At 53.1% G+C, this 17,620-nt stretch overlaps 1 protein-coding gene and 1 long non-coding RNA gene across 4 annotated transcripts in view; one reads left to right on the top strand and one right to left on the bottom strand.

The window, feature by feature from the left end:
• Positions 1 to 2,378, top strand: part of LOC121018006 (uncharacterized) — a 5,733-nt gene extending 3,355 nt beyond the window's left edge. The window contains exon 4 of the long non-coding RNA XR_005784991.1: positions 1,737 to 2,378. This is a non-coding gene — a long non-coding RNA (uncharacterized LOC121018006). The remainder of the gene's footprint in view (positions 1 to 1,736) is intronic.
• A 9,234-nt stretch (positions 2,379 to 11,612) lies between these two features.
• The window catches only part of C1QTNF1 (C1q and TNF related 1), a 21,364-nt gene continuing 15,356 nt past the window's right edge, over positions 11,613 to 17,620 (bottom strand). For 2 of the 3 annotated variants that reach the window (XM_040456571.1, XM_040456573.1), the window contains 3 exons: positions 17,346 to 17,510; positions 14,833 to 14,972; positions 11,613 to 13,792 (listed from right to left, as the gene is read on the bottom strand). In XM_040456571.1, the coding sequence (XP_040312505.1) occupies positions 13,242 to 13,792; positions 14,833 to 14,972; positions 17,346 to 17,494 (840 nt within the window). In that variant the 5' untranslated portion in view covers positions 17,495 to 17,510 and the 3' untranslated portion in view covers positions 11,613 to 13,241. The remainder of the gene's footprint in view (positions 13,793 to 14,832; positions 14,973 to 17,345; positions 17,511 to 17,620) is intronic. The other variant, XM_040456572.1, reaches the window with a different exon arrangement.

Genomic DNA, 17,620 nt, shown 5'->3' with positions numbered 1-17,620 from the left:
GTGTGTGTGTGTGTGTGTGTGTGTTGCAGTGTGTGTGTGTGTGTGTGTGTGTTGCAGGTATATAACTTCCAGATGCCATTGGAGGTAGGTCTTTAACATTTTATTTTCCTTTTTGGTTGTTGGTCTGTTCAGATTTTTCTTTCTTCCTGGGCCAATTTTGCTAATAAATGTTTTCCTGGAAAAGTGTCCTTTTCATGAGGTTTTTCAAATGCGGGGTATTAAGTCCTTCCTGATCCTATTTTTTAATCTCTTGGTTATGCCCTCTCTTTAATTCCAATGTTGTTTATTTGTGTTCCTTTTTTTTTTTTTTCCTTGATGCTTTTTGCTGAAGGACTATTTTATTAGTCTTTGCAAAACACAAGTGCTTGGGTTTGTTCTATTTTTTGTTTGTTTGTTTTCTGTTTCCCTAATCTCCGCTTTTATTTTATTTCCTCTTATTTTCTTTGGATTTCTTTTGTCATTCTTTTTCTGGCTTCAAACGTGGACAGTTTGGTTCACTTAGTTTTAAATCCTTCTTGTGTTTATATAAATACAGCAAGGGAGGGGCGCCTGGGTGGCTCAGTCGGCTGAGCGCCCGACTTTGGCTCAGGTCATGGTCCCCTGGTTTGTGGGTTCAAGCCCTGTATCGGGGTCTGTGCTGACAGCTCAGAGCCTAGTGCCTGTTTCGGATTCAGAGCCTGTGTCTCCCTCTCTCTCTGTCTCTCTCTGCCCCTCCCCTGCTCATGCTCTGTCTCTCTCTCTCAAAAATAAATAAACATTAAAAAAATTTTTTTTTTTGAATGCAGCAAGGGAATCCATGTGTCTCCGAGAGTGAAATTGCACTGGAGCCCACAGGTTTTGATATGTGGCACTGACATTTCCATTCAGTTCTAAATACTTCACAATCTCTGTTAGCTCCTCTCTACCCCGTCCAAAATGGTCCTTAATTTTGCTACAGGAGACTTCATCAGTCTGGTCTGTTATGATTAGTACTTTTGTGTCCTTTTCAAAATGTATTTCCCTACCCTGAAGGCATGAACATATGGAATGCACCATCATAGTGTTTTCTAGAAGCTCTGTTGCTTTGCCGTTCACCTTTAGCTCTGCATCTCGGGCTGCATTCATTAGTGTTCACGATGTGAGGGAGGAGGACGCGTTTTTATTTTTTATCATGTGGATCCCCAGTCATTCTGTGGTCTTTGGAAAGACCGCCTTCATCCAGTGCTCTGCAGAGCTCCTCTCTGGAAAATCAGTGTCTGTACATGCTTGAGTCTGTTTGGGGCTCTGCGATGCTGAGATTTTACAATAGTGTGTATTTGGTCTTCATTTCTGGCACAGAGCTCCTAAACCCTTGGAATATTCCCTAAATGATAAGAGCCATTAAAGTATCTTTTGTTAATCCCAACAAGCCCCTTTCAACCACACCAGAGTTTATGCCAGTGAGGAGACTTCTGGAAAGCCTCTAAGCATAGAGGCTGGTTTGACAGGGAACCAACCTGGATCAAAGAGTGGGAACTTTCAGGACCGTCCCCACCGCCTCCTGGGAGGGGAAAGGAACTGAGACGGAGTTCATCACCAAGGGCCCATGATTTAATCAACCGTGCTTGTGTTACGAAGGCTCTGGAAAACCCCTGAGCTACAGGGTTGGGAGAGCTTCCCGGTTGGCGAGCCCATGGAGGTGCTGGGAGGGTGGCACGTCCCCCAGGGAGCCCATGGAAGCTCCGTGTCCCTCACCCTGCCTTATGCGTCTCTTCCAGCTGGGTGTTTGTTCCTGAGCCATGAACTTCTAGATCGTAAGTGTCGTGTACATCCCGGGCTGCCCTGGTGTTTGCTTCTCAGAGGGCAAGAAGCAACAGGCTGTCCATAGACTGAGACTTTATATCGTCTGAATAATAGTGTGTAGTTCTCCACACAGACATCCTGCACACCTACTGAGAGATTTGCTCCTGTAGGTAAATGGCAGGTGGAAGTGGCATTTTGGATGGGTTACAGGTGGTTACGGGTGGGTTACAGGTGGGTTACGGGTGGCTGCAAATTCACTTCCTCTCCTCCCAACAAAGGAGGGAGTCTATTACCCACTCCTTCTCTGGGCTGACCGGTGGTTAAGTAGCTGTGGGAGGGCTTCTCGGTCTAGGTCTCCAGAGGTCTTGGAGATTCCGCGCCTGCCCTCTCGGCCCCTGTGCTGAGAGCACCGTGCTGTAAAGAAGCCTGGCACTCACGTGAGGCTGACAGCCACCCTGCCATCCTGAGGCCCACAGAAGCGCCCAGCCAACCTGCAGACTCATGAGAAACAACGAAGTGTGCGTCTTTCAGGATACTGAGTTTTTTACGTGGTTTGTTATCTTACGATGGATAATGCATCCAGCATTTTTATTCAGAGAGCAGGGGGAGGGGCAGAGGAAGAGGAAGAGAGAATCCCAAGCAGGCTCAACACTGGCAGCATAGAACCTAACGCGGGGCTCGATCTCACAAACTGTGAGATCGTGACCTGAGCGGAAATCAAGAGTCAGACGCTCACCCGACAAAGCCACCCGGGCGCCCTTATTTACTTTTTTACAATACTTATTTATTGGGGCGCCTGGGTGGTCCAGCCAGTTAAGTGTCCAACCTCACCTCAGGTCATGATCTCGCGCTTCATGAGTTCGAGCCCCGCGTTGGGCTCTCTGCTGTCAGCACAGAGCCCGCTTCAGACCCTCTGTCTCCCTCTCTCTGTTGTACTTCCTTCACTCATGCTCGCGCACTCGCTCTCTCTCTCTCTCTCTCTCAAAAATAAACATTTAAAAAATAAATAAAGTAAAATAAATTATTTATAAATGGGGCTCGAACTCACGAACCCAAGGTCAAGAGTCACACGCTTCCCCGACTGAGCCAGCCAGGTACCCCCTCCAGCATTTGTTTTTAAATTTCATTTTCAGGGGCGCCTGGGTGGCGCAGTCGGTTAAGCGTCCGACTTCGGCCAGACCACGATCTCGCGGTCCGTGAGGTTGAGCCCCGCGTCAGGCTCTGGGCTGATGGCTTGGAGCCTGGAGCCTGTTTCCGATTCTGTGTCTCCCTCTCTCTCTGCCCCTCCCCCATTCATGCTCTGTTTCTCTCTGTCCCAAAAGTAAATTAAAAAAAAAAAAAGTTGGAAAAAAATAAATAAATTTCATTTTCAGCTTGTTGCTGGTACAGTGATCGTTGTGGATCGACCCTACACCCATCAACTACTAATTCTAATCATCGTCTGCAGCTTCTCTTGGATTTTCCATGTAATTTACCAGCTGCAAAGAGTGGCAATTTTATTCCTTCATTTCATAAATCCTTACATCTTGTATTTCCTTTCCTTTCCTTACCACACCGGCCAAGACCCCCAAAGCAATGCCGAGTACGTGCCATCACCCATCACCGAGTCCTTGCCTTTGGCCCCAGGGCCCGAGAAAGAGCTTGCCACCCTTCGCCTCTAGGGACAGTGTTTGTTAGAGGACTGTCCGCAGACCTGCTTTGTCCAGCAAGGGAACCTGTCTTCTGTACCACGTTTACGAAACTTTTCCATCCGAAACGGAGATGATTTCCAGAAGCCTTGAAGTGGTGATATGACTTTCATTCTTTACTTTGTTAATGTGGTAAAACACATTGGCTTGATGACGTTCTGCAAGGCTGCCTTCCCGAATAAACCCAGTGGGCTTGGACAGGTCACTGTCCCTCTTACCGCTGGCTTCGGTTTGCGGGCACGTTGTGGAAGATGCTCCCTCCTGTGCTCGTGTGTGGCACCCGCCGCGCTCTCCCTCTCCCGCGGTGTTCTCCCAGGTGTTGGCATCAGCATTATGATCACCTCAGTAAACAAGGTGGAGAATGTGCCCTTTTCTCTTTTCTGGGAGAGTTTGTGCAAGGTTAAGGCTGCTGCTCCATAAATGTTTGGTAAAAGTTTACTCATCAAACAATCTGAGTCTAGAGGTTTATTCTTTTTTTTTTTTAATTTTTTTTTTAATGTTCGCTTATTTTGGAGAGAGAAAGAGTAGGGAAGGGGCAGAGAGAGAGGGAGACACAGAATGGGAAGCAGGCTCCAGACTCCGAGCCATCAGCACAGAGCCCGACGCGGGGCTTGAACCCACAAGCTGTGAGATCATGACCCGAGCCAAAGTCAGATGCTTAACTGACTGAGCCACCTAGGTGCCCCTATTCTTTTTTTTTTTTAATGTTTATTTATTTATTTTGAGAGACAGAGTACATGAGTGGGGCAGGGGCAGAGAGAGGGAGAGAGAATCCCAAGCAGGCCCCGCATTGTCAGCACAGAACCTGATGCGGTGGTCAGTCCCACGAACCGTGAGATCATGACCTGAGCAGAAATCAAGAGTCGGAGGCTCAAGTGACTGAGCCACTCACACGCCCCTGTTAAAAGCTTTTTAGTTACAGGGGCGCCTGGGTGGCTCAGTCGGCTGAGCATCCGACTTCGGCTCAGGTCATGATCTCGAGGTCTGTGAGTTCGAGCCCCGTGTTGGGCTCTGTGCTGACAGCTCAGAGCCTGGAGCCTGCTTCAGATTCTGTGTCTCCCTCTCTCTGACCCTCCCCCGTTCATGCTCTGTCTCTCTCTGTCTCAAAAGTAAATAAACGTTAAAAAAAAAATTAAAAAAAAAAACACTTTGATTTCTATGTCTCCCTCTCTCTCTGCCCCTCCCCCGTTCATGCTCTGTCTCTGTCTCTGTCTCTCTCTCAAAAATAAATAAACATTAAAAAAATTTTTTTTTGTAAAAAAAAGCTTTTTAATTACAGATTCTATTCGATTCTTCTAAGGCTGTTCAGATCTTCCCGTCCTCCTGCATCACCCCTGGGAATTGTGTTTTTGGAAACAGAAAAGTGCTCATCTCATCCCATCCCGTATTTCAGACGCATCACCATGAAGTTATTCCTAATACTCACGGACTGTTTTCCGTGTCTATAGCATCCGGGGTGATGTTTGTTTCTTTTCCTACTTCATTATTTTCTTCCTTGTGTCTTTGTTGTTTCTTTTCTTACTTTCTTTGGGTTAATTTGCCCCTCTTTCCCTAAGTCCTTAAAGGGATGCTCATCTCATTGATTTTCAGCCTTTCTTCCTGTATTGATACTTCAGTAAAAGCTGGACGTTAAGCCTCGCTTTAGTATATCCCACGGGTTTTGATACATAGTGGGGGTGATTTCCATTTTAATTAATTTCAAAATATTTTCTCATTTTGTTACGATTCACTCGTTTTTTTTAATCCATCGGTTATTTGGAAGGCTATTTCCTAACTCCCAAACATATAATTTGCTTTTTGTTATTGATTTTTGGCATAATTGAATTATATACTTGGGTATACACTGAATACACACAGAGAAAATACCGTGTATGATTCAGTCCTTTGAAAGTAAAACTCACTTTATGGCTAAGATGTTTTTAAAAACAGGCCATGCGTTCGCCTGAAAAGACTGTATTTTGCAGTTGGTGTTCTATAAATGACCGTTAAGTTGGATTTTCTAATTCTATTTCTCCAATCCTCTATTTATTGATTTTTTTAAAGAATATGATTATTCTATCAGTTGCTGAGAGGGGTGTGTTAACATTTCCCACTATGATTCGGGATTTGGCTTTCCTGTTCCTGTGCCTTGACGTATTTTTGAGGCTATGTTATTAGGTACGTATAGACTTTAAATTTACCTTCTCTCGTCCTGGTGAATTGACTGAGTGGTGATCTTGAGATGCCTGATTTCTAGTAAGCTTTATGCTTTAACGTCTGACATTATAGTTCTTTTATATATATATAATGTTTATTTATTTTGAGAGAGAGAGCATGAGCCGGGGAAGGGAGAGAGAGAGAGAGAGAGAGAGAGAGAGGGAGAGAGAGAATCTCAAGCTGTGAGCACGGAGCTCGACGAGGGGCTCGATCTCACAAACTGTGAGATCATGACCTGAGCTGAGATCGAGAGTCGGGTGCTTAACCAACTGAGCCACCCAGGCACCCCAACTGAGTGCTTTTTAAAATTCCATCCCCGGGGCGCCTGGGTGGCTCCGTCGGTTGGGCGTCCGACTTCGGCTCAGGTCATGATCTCGCGGTCCGTGAGTTCGAGCCCCGCGTCGGGCTCTGTGCTGACAGCTCAGAGCCTGGAGCCTGTTTCAGATTCTGTGTCTCTCTCTCTGACCCTCCCCCGTTCATGCTCTGTTTCTCTCTGTCTCAAAAATAAATAAACGTTAAAAAAAATGTTTAAAAAATAAAATTCCATCCCCTTCCATTAGCTTGGATGTTACACCCCTTTTACTACGATTTACTGGTTACTCAAGAGATTACCGCACACATCCTTCATTTATCCAAGTCAAATATTATGTTACTTTTACTTATTTCCAAGCCAACGTATGGATGGCAGAACACCTAAAACTCTATATGCCCCTAGATCCATTATTTGCGCATGATCGAGCTACCTAAATTAGTTCAACAACCATCTTATCACACTCACAGATTCCGTGGGTTTTAGGAACTTGGGAAGAGCACAGAGGGGACCTCTGGCCTCTGCTATCATATAGAAAACTCCGTTCAACATGTTGAGGGGCTTCCAAATTGTTTTCCGAGACTTTATTTTTTTAATATATACAGGCAATATCTGTTTAGAATTACCACCCAGTTTACCATTTTTGTTAGCTCATTCGTGTCTGCATTCCTGACCTTCCCTCTGGGATCACTTTCACTTCATGTGGGTTTGCCAGGGGTAATTGTTCCCACGTTTTGTTTGCTTGAAACCGTCTTCATTTTGTTACATCATCCTGGGGAATAGAACTTTAGATCAAAAAGCTATCGTCTTTCAGCCTTTTAAATGTACCATCGGCTTCCTTTCCTTCTGTTGAGAGGACATTGTCAGGTTCATTACTGCTCCTTGGAAAGACAACAATTCCCCCCTTCGTGTTAAGATTTCCTCTTTGCCTTTGGTTTGCAATGGTTTCCCCACCCTGTCCGTGCGGGGCGCGCCCTTGTTTTCATTCATCCCGCTGGGGATTCGCTGTGCTTCTGGAATCTGTGCCTTAGCGGCTTTCCTCGATCAGGTGACGTGCTCAGCCGTTGTCTTCTCAATATCGTTTCTCTTGTGTTCTTTCGTTTCTCCTTCTGGGACTCCAGCTGCACATACGTTGGGGTCTCCTTCTGGAACTCCAGTTCCCTGTCCTCCCTGTACAGACATGTTCCCCATTCTGTAGCCCCATGCCCTCATCTCTCCATGCTTCTTTCTGAATATCTTCTTCTGATTTATCTTCTAAGCTGCCGATTTTTCTCTTCGGCATACAACATGCTGGTGCCCTCGGCCACGGGGCTCTTCATGGTGGCACCTGGTTTTTTTCCCCCCCCACTTCTGGAGTTTCCGGTTGATTCGTTCGTGTTCGTTAGTTATTGCGAGTTGCAAGTTAGTTATCGCGAGTTGCAAGTTAGTTATCGCGAGTTGCAAGTTAGTTATCGCGAGTTGCAAGTTCTCCGCCACAACTCTCGGTCTTTATCTCCTCAAATGCGGCGAGAAGGGCTGTTTCCATCTCTGATTGTGATAACGCTAATGGGTTTCTTCCTCCCCACGCGGAAAGCCTGCTGTACTCACCTGCCGGATGTCTTAGTAAGGACAGTCTCAAACTGAATGGACAGCTCACTTGATGGCTATCTCGGTTGAGCGGTTGGCACTTTTTCTTATCTCTAGGCATGGAGGTTTCCGAGTTATCTCGAAGTGTGCAAACTTCTCCTCCTACTTGGGGCAATCTCTAAAGTGGAAATTTCTTGTCCTCGCCTGACCATCCGCGTAAAGAGCAGTGGGCCCCGCTCCATTCCGCCCCAGGAGGAGCCGGCTAGCAGGGCCAGCTGATGGAGGGCGTCTGAGGTCGCTTCGCCTCTCCAAGCCCTGCTCCAGCTGCGAGGGGACATCGGAGAGAAAGCCACGGTCCTCAATTAGCTGTTCCTTGTGGAATGCTTCCCTTGGCACCTGTGTCAGCCTCCCGCGTTTGAGTGACCTCATCCAACAGTTGGTTCCAAAGTTCTTGTTAAGTAATGCTCTCGGGAGAGCTAAAACCCTGACCGTCCCATCCCATCTCATGAACCTGGACCCTGACCCCATCCTGGGCCAAGCCCAGAATAGTGAGACTGGCTCTGAAGGTTACCCGCCTAGGGCTCCAGGGTTTCCCGGGGCCCGAACAGAGAAGGGCAAGGCTTCCAGCGTGTGTACAGGCGTGCGCTTATAACTACTGAGATCTGATTTACGCAGCACACAATCTGCCCATCGCGAGTGCGCAGTTCAGCGGTTTCAGCGTCCTCACGGAGCTGCGTAACCACCACCGTCATCCCTTTTGGAACATTCTCATCACCCCAAAAAGAGAACCCTGTACCTGTTAGCAGTCACCCCCTTCCCCCAAACCTCAGCCCCTGCAAACCTCTAAACCTATTTTCCATCTCTCCGGATTTGCCAGTTCAGGACATTTCCCACACTTGGGATCATAGAACGTGTGGTCTTTTGTGACTGGCTCCCTTCACTTAGCGTCGTTATGATATAGCAGGTGCCACTGCCCGCTTCCTTTTTACAGCCGACTACTCTTCTGTTGTGTGGATAGACCACATTCTGTCCATTTATTCATCACCTGATGGGCATTTGGTTTGTGTCTACTTTGTTTTGAGTAATGCTGCCGAGGACCTTTATCTACAACATTTTCATTTCTTTTGGGTACACACCTAGGCGTGGGATTGCTGGGTCACCTGTAGCTGTCTGTTTAATATTCTGAGGAAGCGCAAGACTGTTTGCCAAAGCGGCTGCACCATTTTACACCCCTGCCAGCCGCGTAAGGGGGTGACAGCCTCTCTACGTCCTTGCCAACGTTTGTCACTATGATGACAGCCATCTTGTTGGCTGTGAACTTGTATCTCACTGTGGTTTTGACGTGCATTTCCCTGGGGGCCAGTGATACTGAGCATCTTTTCATGTACTTACTGGTCATTTGTAAATCTTCTTTGAGAAATGTTTATTGAGACCCTTTGCCTATTTTTTTTTTTATTTTAGAGAGAGAGAGGCAAGTGGGGGAGAGGGATAGAGGAAAAGAGAGAGATACAGAGAGAGAGAGAATCTGAAGCAGGCCCCATGCTCAGCAGGGCTCGATCCCACAACGCTGGGATCATGACCTGAGCCGGAGTCAAAAGTTGGACGCTCAGCCAGCTGAGCCACCCATGAACCCCGCTTTGCATATTTTTTACTTGGCTTTCCTTTTGTGTGTTTATTTATTTTTGAGAAAGAGAGAGAGAGAGAGTGGGGGAGGGGCAGAGAGAGGGGGAGACAGAGGATCCGAAGTGGGCTCAGCGCTGACAGCAGAGGCCCCAGTATGGGGCTCGAAGTCACGAACTGCCAGACCGTGACCTGAGCCGGAGTCAGATGGCCAACCGAGTGAGCCACGTAGGTGCCACAGTTTGGTTTTCTTTTAATTACTGAGTGGCAAGAGTTCTTTATATGTTCCAGATAGAAGTCCCTTATCAGATCTATGATTTACAAATATTTTCTCCCATTTCGTGCTGTCACTTTCTCAGTCATGTCCTTTGAAGCCCGGAATTTTACATCTTGATGATATTCTGATTCATCTATTTTTCCTTGTGTTGCTTGGGGTTTGGTATCACATCTAGGAAACTACTGCCTGATACAAGGTTGGGATCATTTACAGCCATACTGTTTTCTAAGAATTTCGTAGTTTTAGCTCTTCTATTGAGGTCTTTGATTCACTTCGAGTTTATTTTTGTATACGGTGTGAGGTAGGGGTCCAGCTCTTTTCTTTGCATCTGGAAGCGTCTTGTTTTATTTTATTATTTTCTGTAACCTTGTGAGTTTTCTTTTCATGATCTGGGCAAGAAGGGCTCATTTTATTCCAGTTACTGTGGCCCCCAAAAGAACAGTTTGCCATCATACCATTGTGTTCCCATAGCGAACACCACAGAAACTCGTCCCTGAGTGCAAACGCGCGCGCACACACACACACGCACAATAACCCCATGGGATGGGATGTGTACGCCTCACCACTCCCACCCCTGGCTACAGCAGCTCCTGAAAGTTGTAGCATAAACAGTTCTCCCCTTTGGCGGAGTCATCAGCTGTTTCTAAGTCCTTTTGCTAAAACACTAATATTTGTTTTGCGACTGAGTTTATCAGGTCTTTTCCAGGAACGGTTAGCCAAGTCCTTACTAGCTGAGGTCAGGGCACAGGGCAAGGAGCCCATGCAAGGTAAGTTGCTTGGGGAGGGAGTCATATGGGGCAGATAACTAGGTGCCAAGCATCCACTGCTGAGGAGGCTACATCTGTATCACACCACAGTTAACACCCCAGAAAAGTCCTCCGGAAGGCAAGTACCCTATCTTATTCGTCATGGCGTCCCAGCACCTAGCACATGGGCAGCCACAAAGCAGGCAGGGTAAATATTTGGAGAGTCAGAAGTGCAAACAGGAAGGGAACAGAACAATAGAAGGACAGGGCCAGCAAGGACTGGGTGTGGGGAGAGCTCAGAGAGAGAGAGAGCATTGCGCGGGCTCTGGAGCAAACGCCACCTCATCCCCCGCGTTGGCTTGGCGGGCGGTAGAGCAGGTGTTCCGCGCTCCGTGTCCCTGGAGACAGGGCAGGCGGTGGGCACCTGGAGGGAGCTGGCCCGTTCTCTCCGTGCGTCTTCAGGAGATAGCCTCCCCGCTGCGTAGACGGCACATCCTTCTATATGGATGGCCTCGGCTGGGTGGAGGTGGGGGCCTGCCCACAGCCGAGCAGGGGCTGATCCCGGGACCAGGCAGAGGAAGGACACCAGCCCTGCTGGCACCAGAGGGAGCAAAGGCAGCTCCGGCACTGCCTGCTGGCCGCCGTCGGATAAGGGCTCTGGCCGCTAACCCAGTTGGCAAGCGACGGAGAGAAGAAGCGTCCACTCTTCAGTGCTCGAGCATAAGGGAGGCTGTTGGTGGGTGTATTCAAGCCAGCAGGTCATTGTATTGGGTTAAATCATGTCCCCCCCCCCCCAAGAGGTACGTCCAAGTCCTAACCCCTGATTCCCGTGAATGTGAAGAGGTCATTAAGTTAAGGATCTTGAGAGGAGATCATCCTGGGTGTAGGGTGGGCCCTAAATCCGGTGACTGGTATCTTAATGAGGGAAAGGAGAGGGAGGTCCGAGAGGCCCAAGAAAGAAGACAGAGACGGGCAGAGACCGGGGTGACACAGCCACACACCACGGAATGCCGGGGACCACCAGAAGCTGAAGGGTCCTCCCTTACGGGCGTGGGAGGAAGAGCGACCCCGTCAACACCTTCCTGCAGAACCTTTGGACTCTCGAGCCGGGGCGACAGAAATGTGTGTTGTTGTAAGCCATCGGGCTTGTGGCGGGTTGTCACGGCAACCCGGGACAGCAGCACAGTTGCCCGAGGCCTGCCTCCCGCCCGCCCCTCACAGACCCCTCGGGCACAGGGCGCCCAACGGGCCATGCCCCGCTGAGCCTGGGAAACACGCCCGCCCGGAGGAAAGGCAGTTCGGGGGGGCCGGCCCGTGCCCGCCGGTACCTAGGTTCCCAGTGCCGAGCCGCCGCGGGCCCCCGGGTTCCCCCGGGGGCGGCCGGTGGGGTGCGGGGAGGGGGAGAGAAAGGGGCAGGATGTGGCTCAAGGACCAAACTGGAGAGGCCATGATGCTCAAACGCATGGTTCCAAGTTTAATGTTTTCCGAAAGAGCACCGGGACAGCACAAAGCAGCAGGTGGACGCTCCACTCACCAGCACGCCCATAAAAACACCGTTTTGAAAGTCTGACCAGCAGAAGTCCTTCAGAGGGAAGGAGGCACGGGGCCCAGACCCGGTGGCCCGGCCCCCGGGAGGGCGGAGGGATGGGTCAAGGCCAAGGGTCACCAGGGAAGAACCGACCCTTCCCCGAGGGAAGGAAGGTTCCCGGTAGGGGCTTAGGGGCCCGAGCAGGTAGGAGAGGGACCTTGGCCCTGGGCGTTAACGGAGAGAGGCAGGGAAGGGCCACCGGGCCAAAGTCAGCCACGGGCCAGAGCACCAAATCTAGGCAGCAGCCGCTTCGGGTGTTTCTACACCCCACCTCCCAGAGAGGGTTCTGACTCCAGTGCTTCAGACGTGCTTCTCTCCTGGTCAGAGGGACGGTGCCCCGCGGGGGCCCCGAGGCAGGCAGAGCCTTCCAGCCCCTTCCGGCTCTTTCCGGCTCTTCCCTGCTCCGGGGCCCAGAGGAAGGCCCTCCCGCGGTGTCCTAGGCTACTGGTCAAAGAGGCCTGGGAGAGAGCGCTGAGCCCTCAGGGAAACAGGACTGGAGATGGTGTGCAGGGAGCTTGTATAGCAAATATTATATAACCACGACAGCTGTTACAAAAGTATGGCTCCAGTGCCTTCCATGGCCGACCCGTCTGAGAGGAGGAGCGGAAAGCCAGCGCCAGGGTGGCGGGCGTGAAGGCCCTGCCCAGGGCTCCGGGGCAGCCTGGGGCCGTGGGGGCAGAACCACACCAGATGGATGGCTCTGCCCTGGTTGTGCTGAGCAGACCCAGGGACTCCCGAGGTCCCCGGCTGTTGTCAGGAGTCTGCGGGTTCCAACAAGCAGGCTGTTCGTCTCAGCCCAGAGGCCGAGGCCCGGGGCTTGGCTGCCCTGCTGAGAGCTGACATTCGCTACCCCCACCCCAGCCACACACCCCCCCCCCCCCTCGCTGTTGTGGCTCAGACAGACCAGCCGAACCCTCGGGGCAAGGCCGTGCCGACCCCAGGACGTGGAGGTCAGTCCAGCGGTTGCCAAAGAAGACTCACGAATGGCCATGGCCGAGGAGGGCCCCACGCCCTCCGCCCCCCTCCCCCGTGGCCCGCAGCGTCCCCGTCGGGTCTCCTTTAGCAGGAGGCTCACGCAAGCTCAAGCTGGAACTGCCTCCCCGGGGAACCGGTGCGGCCGGTGGGAAGGCAAGAATCACAACGCCTCCCTCTTCCCACACGGGCCCGATGTTGCTTCTTTTACAAACTTTATAATTTCCTTAATTACTTCCAGCCACGGGAGGGAGCGGGATGACTCTGGGACACCCTGCCCCGTGGCCGCGCGCCTGCTGGGTCGCCTGGGGATACGTGCCTGGAGGGGAGCCGCCCCCTCCCCCTCGCAGGTGCCCACCAGCCGATTCCGCTTCCCCTTCAGCGAGGGGGGCGTGGTGTGGAGGGCCGAAGCTGGGCAGTGAGGCGGGGAAGCCAGGCCTGGGGGAGGGGCTGCAGCGAGACCCGTGCCCCCCACCCCTCCCCAGGCGGGGGTGGGGGGGACGCGGGGCCGGCGGGGCTAGGGCTCCAGGGCGTGCTTGACCAGGTAGCCGCTGAAGGTGATGTACGTGTCAAACTCGTCGCTGAAGATGGCGTTCTCCCGCTCGCCCTTGAAGAGACGCACCCACACCTCGTCCTGGTCCCGCAGCTCCAGCATCAGGCTCTGACTCTGCATGATGCTGCGGTCGCTCACCTGGGCAAACAGGATCACCACCTCCTCCCCGTTCTTCATGATGTGCAGGTACGTCTCCTTCTGGTTCCAGGTGTGCACGTTGAGGCTGAAGAAGTAGATGCCCGGCACGTAGCAGTAGAACTTGCCGGTGAACATGTTGAAGTGGCCGTAGAGATTCACGAACTCCGTGTCGAAGATCACCGTCTGGTAGTAGTCGTTGCTGTGGAGGGGCTTCTTCCGGCCCACCGAGAAGGCGGCGTAATGGTTCTTGCAGCGGTCCCCGGGAGCCCCCATGGACCCTTTCTGCCCTTTGGGGCCCGTGTGGCCCCTGGCGCCCGCGGAGCCTGTTTTGCCGTATTTCCCCTGCAAGCCTCGGTCTCCTCGGTCACCCTTCTCACCTAAAAGGGACGAGAGAGCACGCGGCGTCGAGCAAAGCTGGCCCAGCCGCCACGGTGGTTCTATTTTCATCCAGAAGCCTTCATTTTTTTCCCCCTCCGGAAAGTGCTGGCCAAGCAAAGGGAACATGTGGGTTTGTCCAAAAGCGGCAGGCGCTGCGGCCGGGCCCACGGCCGACTCGCAGCAAATGAACTGCAGATGTCGGGCTCGCCCGGGAGCTTCCCGGTCAGATTTTTGCAGGGCTGCGCGAGGTTATCCGGGCCGCGGCGGCCGCTGGCATTTCAGAAAGCGGGCTGGGGGCGGGGGGTGGGGTGCCGAGCCCCAGAACAGAGGACACAGAGGCTCGGATGCAGCCGGGGGCGGGCGGGGCGAGACCCTGGTCCTGCGGGGCCGCTTCCTTCCAATCTGCCCTCTTGGAAAGGGGACAGAGCCTCGGATGGAATTTCCTCCTCCTCCACCTCTAGAGGTCAGCCTGCCTCTGCTCTGTGCCCTGAGGGGCGGCCCGCCTCATCCACCCTAAAGACCACCATCTTCCTGGGGTGCCTGGGTGGCTTAGGTCATGATCTCACAGGTTCATGTGAGTTCAAGCCCCGCATCGGGCTCCACGCTGACAGCACAGAGCCTGCCTGGGATTTTCTCTCTGCCCCTCCTCTGCTCTGTCTCTCAAAATAAATAAACTCAATTAAAAAAAAAAAAAAAAAAAAGGGGGCGCCTGGGTGGCGCAGTCGGTGAAGCGTCCGACTTCAGCCGGGTCACGATCTCGCGGTCCGTGAGTTCGAGCCCCGCGTCGGGCTCTGGGCTGATGGCTCGGAGCCTGGAGCCTGTTTCCGATGCTGTGTCTCCCTCTCTCTCTGCCCCTCCCCCGTTCATGCTCTGTCTCTCTCTGTCCCAAAAATAAATAAAAAAACGTTGAAAAAAAATTAAAAAAAAAAAAAAAAAAAAGACTACATCCTCTCCCCCTCCCCCCCGCCCCCCGCAGAACAGAGCACTCCCCACCCCCACCCGGGAGAAGGTCCCCTCGGTGGCTTGGCAGCAGCCTGACCTTTCAGGATGGTGATGTTGATCTGCGGCACCGGGATGGCCTGGTACACGGGCGTGCCGGGGTCACAGCAGCGGAAGCATCGGGAAGCGGGCTCGTCCTCCCCCTGCCTGGGGCTGTATTTTTCATGGTTCTTTTCATCCCTAAGGGAATAAAGACGTCACCGTGGAAGCCAAGAGCTCTCTGAGCTGGGACCTCTTCTCTCTCCTGCTGCCAGGGGGTCTGGTCTAACCTGCTTGCCTCCCCTCTCTCCTGGGCGTGCCAGGGCGTGCACTCGCTTTCCCGCGACAGAGGCAGCGTTGGCTCTTGGCGAAGTCTGGGACCCCTGAATGAAATTTCTGGAAGAGCCCCACCCCCCGCCTTCTGGTCACAGCAATCCTCACCAACAGCGGTAACAAACACAGCAGTAATTTGCGGGCCGTGGGAGTCGAGCCCGGGCTGCTTGGAGAGCTCTGCCCCTCCGGGAGGGGGTTCAGAGGTTGTGTGACAGTGCTGTGAACCCCCTCCGTCAACTGTGGTTCTAGAAGATACTACCTGAAGCTGACTCATTTGTAAATGAAAGGGCTCGGCCAGATCTTTACGGTTCCTTTGAGCTTTGAGCTGGAGACTCCACTCTAACATTTGCTACCCACGCTACAGGGGCTGCCGGGGCGGGGTGGCCGGGGACAGCTCCGTGCTGCCACCTCGCGGCCTCGCCCTGCGCTGCGCGGTGCTCTTTCTGTCTTCCCTGTTTGCTCCCAGGCTCTGGAGCTGAAGGTACCATCTCAGAGGTAGTCACTCCATCTCAAAAGGCCGGTTCCTTCTCTGCCTCCGCTCCTGCTTTTAAACCCCAGATAATCCAGGAAACGGATCTGCACACCCTAAATTCAGACCCCACAAGTGCCAGGTGGGGACTCCCAGGTGGACCCCCGCCTCTTGCCGGAAGTCTCCATCTAGACCCCGCAAACCCCGCAGAGGTGATGTGTCCCAAAGTGTCGGCCCGTCACTGCGCCCCCGGAACCTTCTCCCTCCAAGCCTTCCTCACGTTACCGTCATCGGCCACCCAGAATGGAGCTTCAGGCTCATTTGGGAGATGTCTCTGGCCTCGCCACCACATTCTGAGGACCACGGGGTCCTGAGCAGTCAGCACCCCCCACCAAGGCACCTGCAGAAGCTGGGTCCTCAGGCCTCCCCATCTCTGGGGGACCGTCACCACTCTGACCGCCCTCCTGGAATCTGCCTCCCCCCACACCTCCCATCCATCTTCTCTGCCTTCTCCAGCCTTCTTTCTGGAACCCCAGGACCCTGAAACCTCTCCATGACATCCCTAGACATCCCCACCTTCTCCGTGATAATCGTCCATGACTCCCTGTAGGATTAAGTTCAGGAGTTCCCTTCCCATTCCTACCCTCCACTACCCCAAAACCACCCGGCCCGGCCGCAACTTCCCACACACCCTCCTTCCGCACCCGGATGTCCCCCGGGTGTCCTTCAAGATGAGGTCACTCCTCTGCTCGGGCCCCCCTCCCACCGCCACCCCCAGCATTGCGGGCATACCTGTCCTACCTCACTGTTCACCACTCTGCTCCCCCATAGCCTCAGGGTTCCCGGAGGCCAGGGACTGTCATCTGTGCAGGTCCCCCTGTCCCTAGCGGATGGCCAGACCAATATTAGATGCTCAATGTTCGTTGAGCGAAAAACGAGAGGAGGAAGAGGGGGAGGAGGGGGAAGTGGAGGACGAGGAAAAGGAGCAGGAGGTGACAGATGTCACCGTGTGCCGCATCGCATGCAATTCCATCGTCCTGTAAAGCACACCTAAAGCCTGGGGCATCAGGTCGGCCCGAAGCTGAAACTAATGCAGAAAGTCAAAGCATCGGGCTGGAACCTCACATGCGAGGAACGACAGTTTCGTGAGTAACACCCTAGGCATTTGGTGTGTCCCTACAAAATATTCCCAGCGGCGCTTCTCAGAGCCCTGGAAGATACTCTCAAAGGACAAGGCCAGAATGGAAAGACAACCCGAGGGCTGGGGTGGGGGGCTTGATGTACTCTTTTTTTTTTTTTAATGTTTATTTATTTTTGAGAGATAGAGCACGCAGGGAAGGGTCAGAGAGAGGGGGAGACAGAATCTCAAACAGGCTCCGCGCTGTCGGCGCAGAGCCCGATGTGGGGCTTGAACCCACGAACTGTGAGATCACGACCTGAGCTGAAGTCAAGGGCCAGACACTTAACGCGCTGAGCCACCCAGGCGCCCCTTCGGTGAACTCTTTATTTAAGGATGTGGCTGCAAAACCGAACAGACCCAATCCCTTTGGGGTTAGAAGGAGGAGGGGTACAGTGTTCGGTTTCAGGTAAAGCTCGCTGAAAGGGGAGATGGCTGGTCTGTCCTCAAGGATCGGCCCCCGCGAGGACCGTCCCTTGGCCTTGGCTGTTGCTCCCTCGCGTCCGGCCCCGAACGAGCCCCCTGCGGTGCTCCGGACCCCAGGCTCAACCCGCCAAGCCCGAGCGCCCGCGTGCACACCGCCCCGGTGTCTCACCTCTCCGCGTGGTCCAGCGGCGGCTCCTCGGTCCCCTCCTGTTCCTGCAGCTCCTGTGGGCCGCGCGGCGCACGGCCCAGCACCGGGCCACAGGCGAAGGCCAGCAGCAGGCAGCTCGCCAGCCCGAGTCTCAGTCCCCGGGAGCCCATGTTCCCGCGCGCCCTGCTGGGAAAGACACACGGGCAAGGACACGGGCTGGGAGGGGGCCCGCGGAGAGGCAACCGGAGGCGTCGCCAGACCCGCGAAGCCGGGGGGGGGGGGGGGGGGGGGGGGTT

This window comes from Herpailurus yagouaroundi, unplaced genomic scaffold (genome assembly GCF_014898765.1).
Source record: "Herpailurus yagouaroundi ecotype Mexico unplaced genomic scaffold, PumYag 217, whole genome shotgun sequence".
In the NCBI taxonomy this organism is placed as follows: Eukaryota; Metazoa; Chordata; class Mammalia; order Carnivora; family Felidae; genus Herpailurus; species Herpailurus yagouaroundi.
The sequence above is the reverse complement of the archived record's forward strand: the minus strand, read 5'-3'. Positions and strand labels throughout refer to the sequence as shown.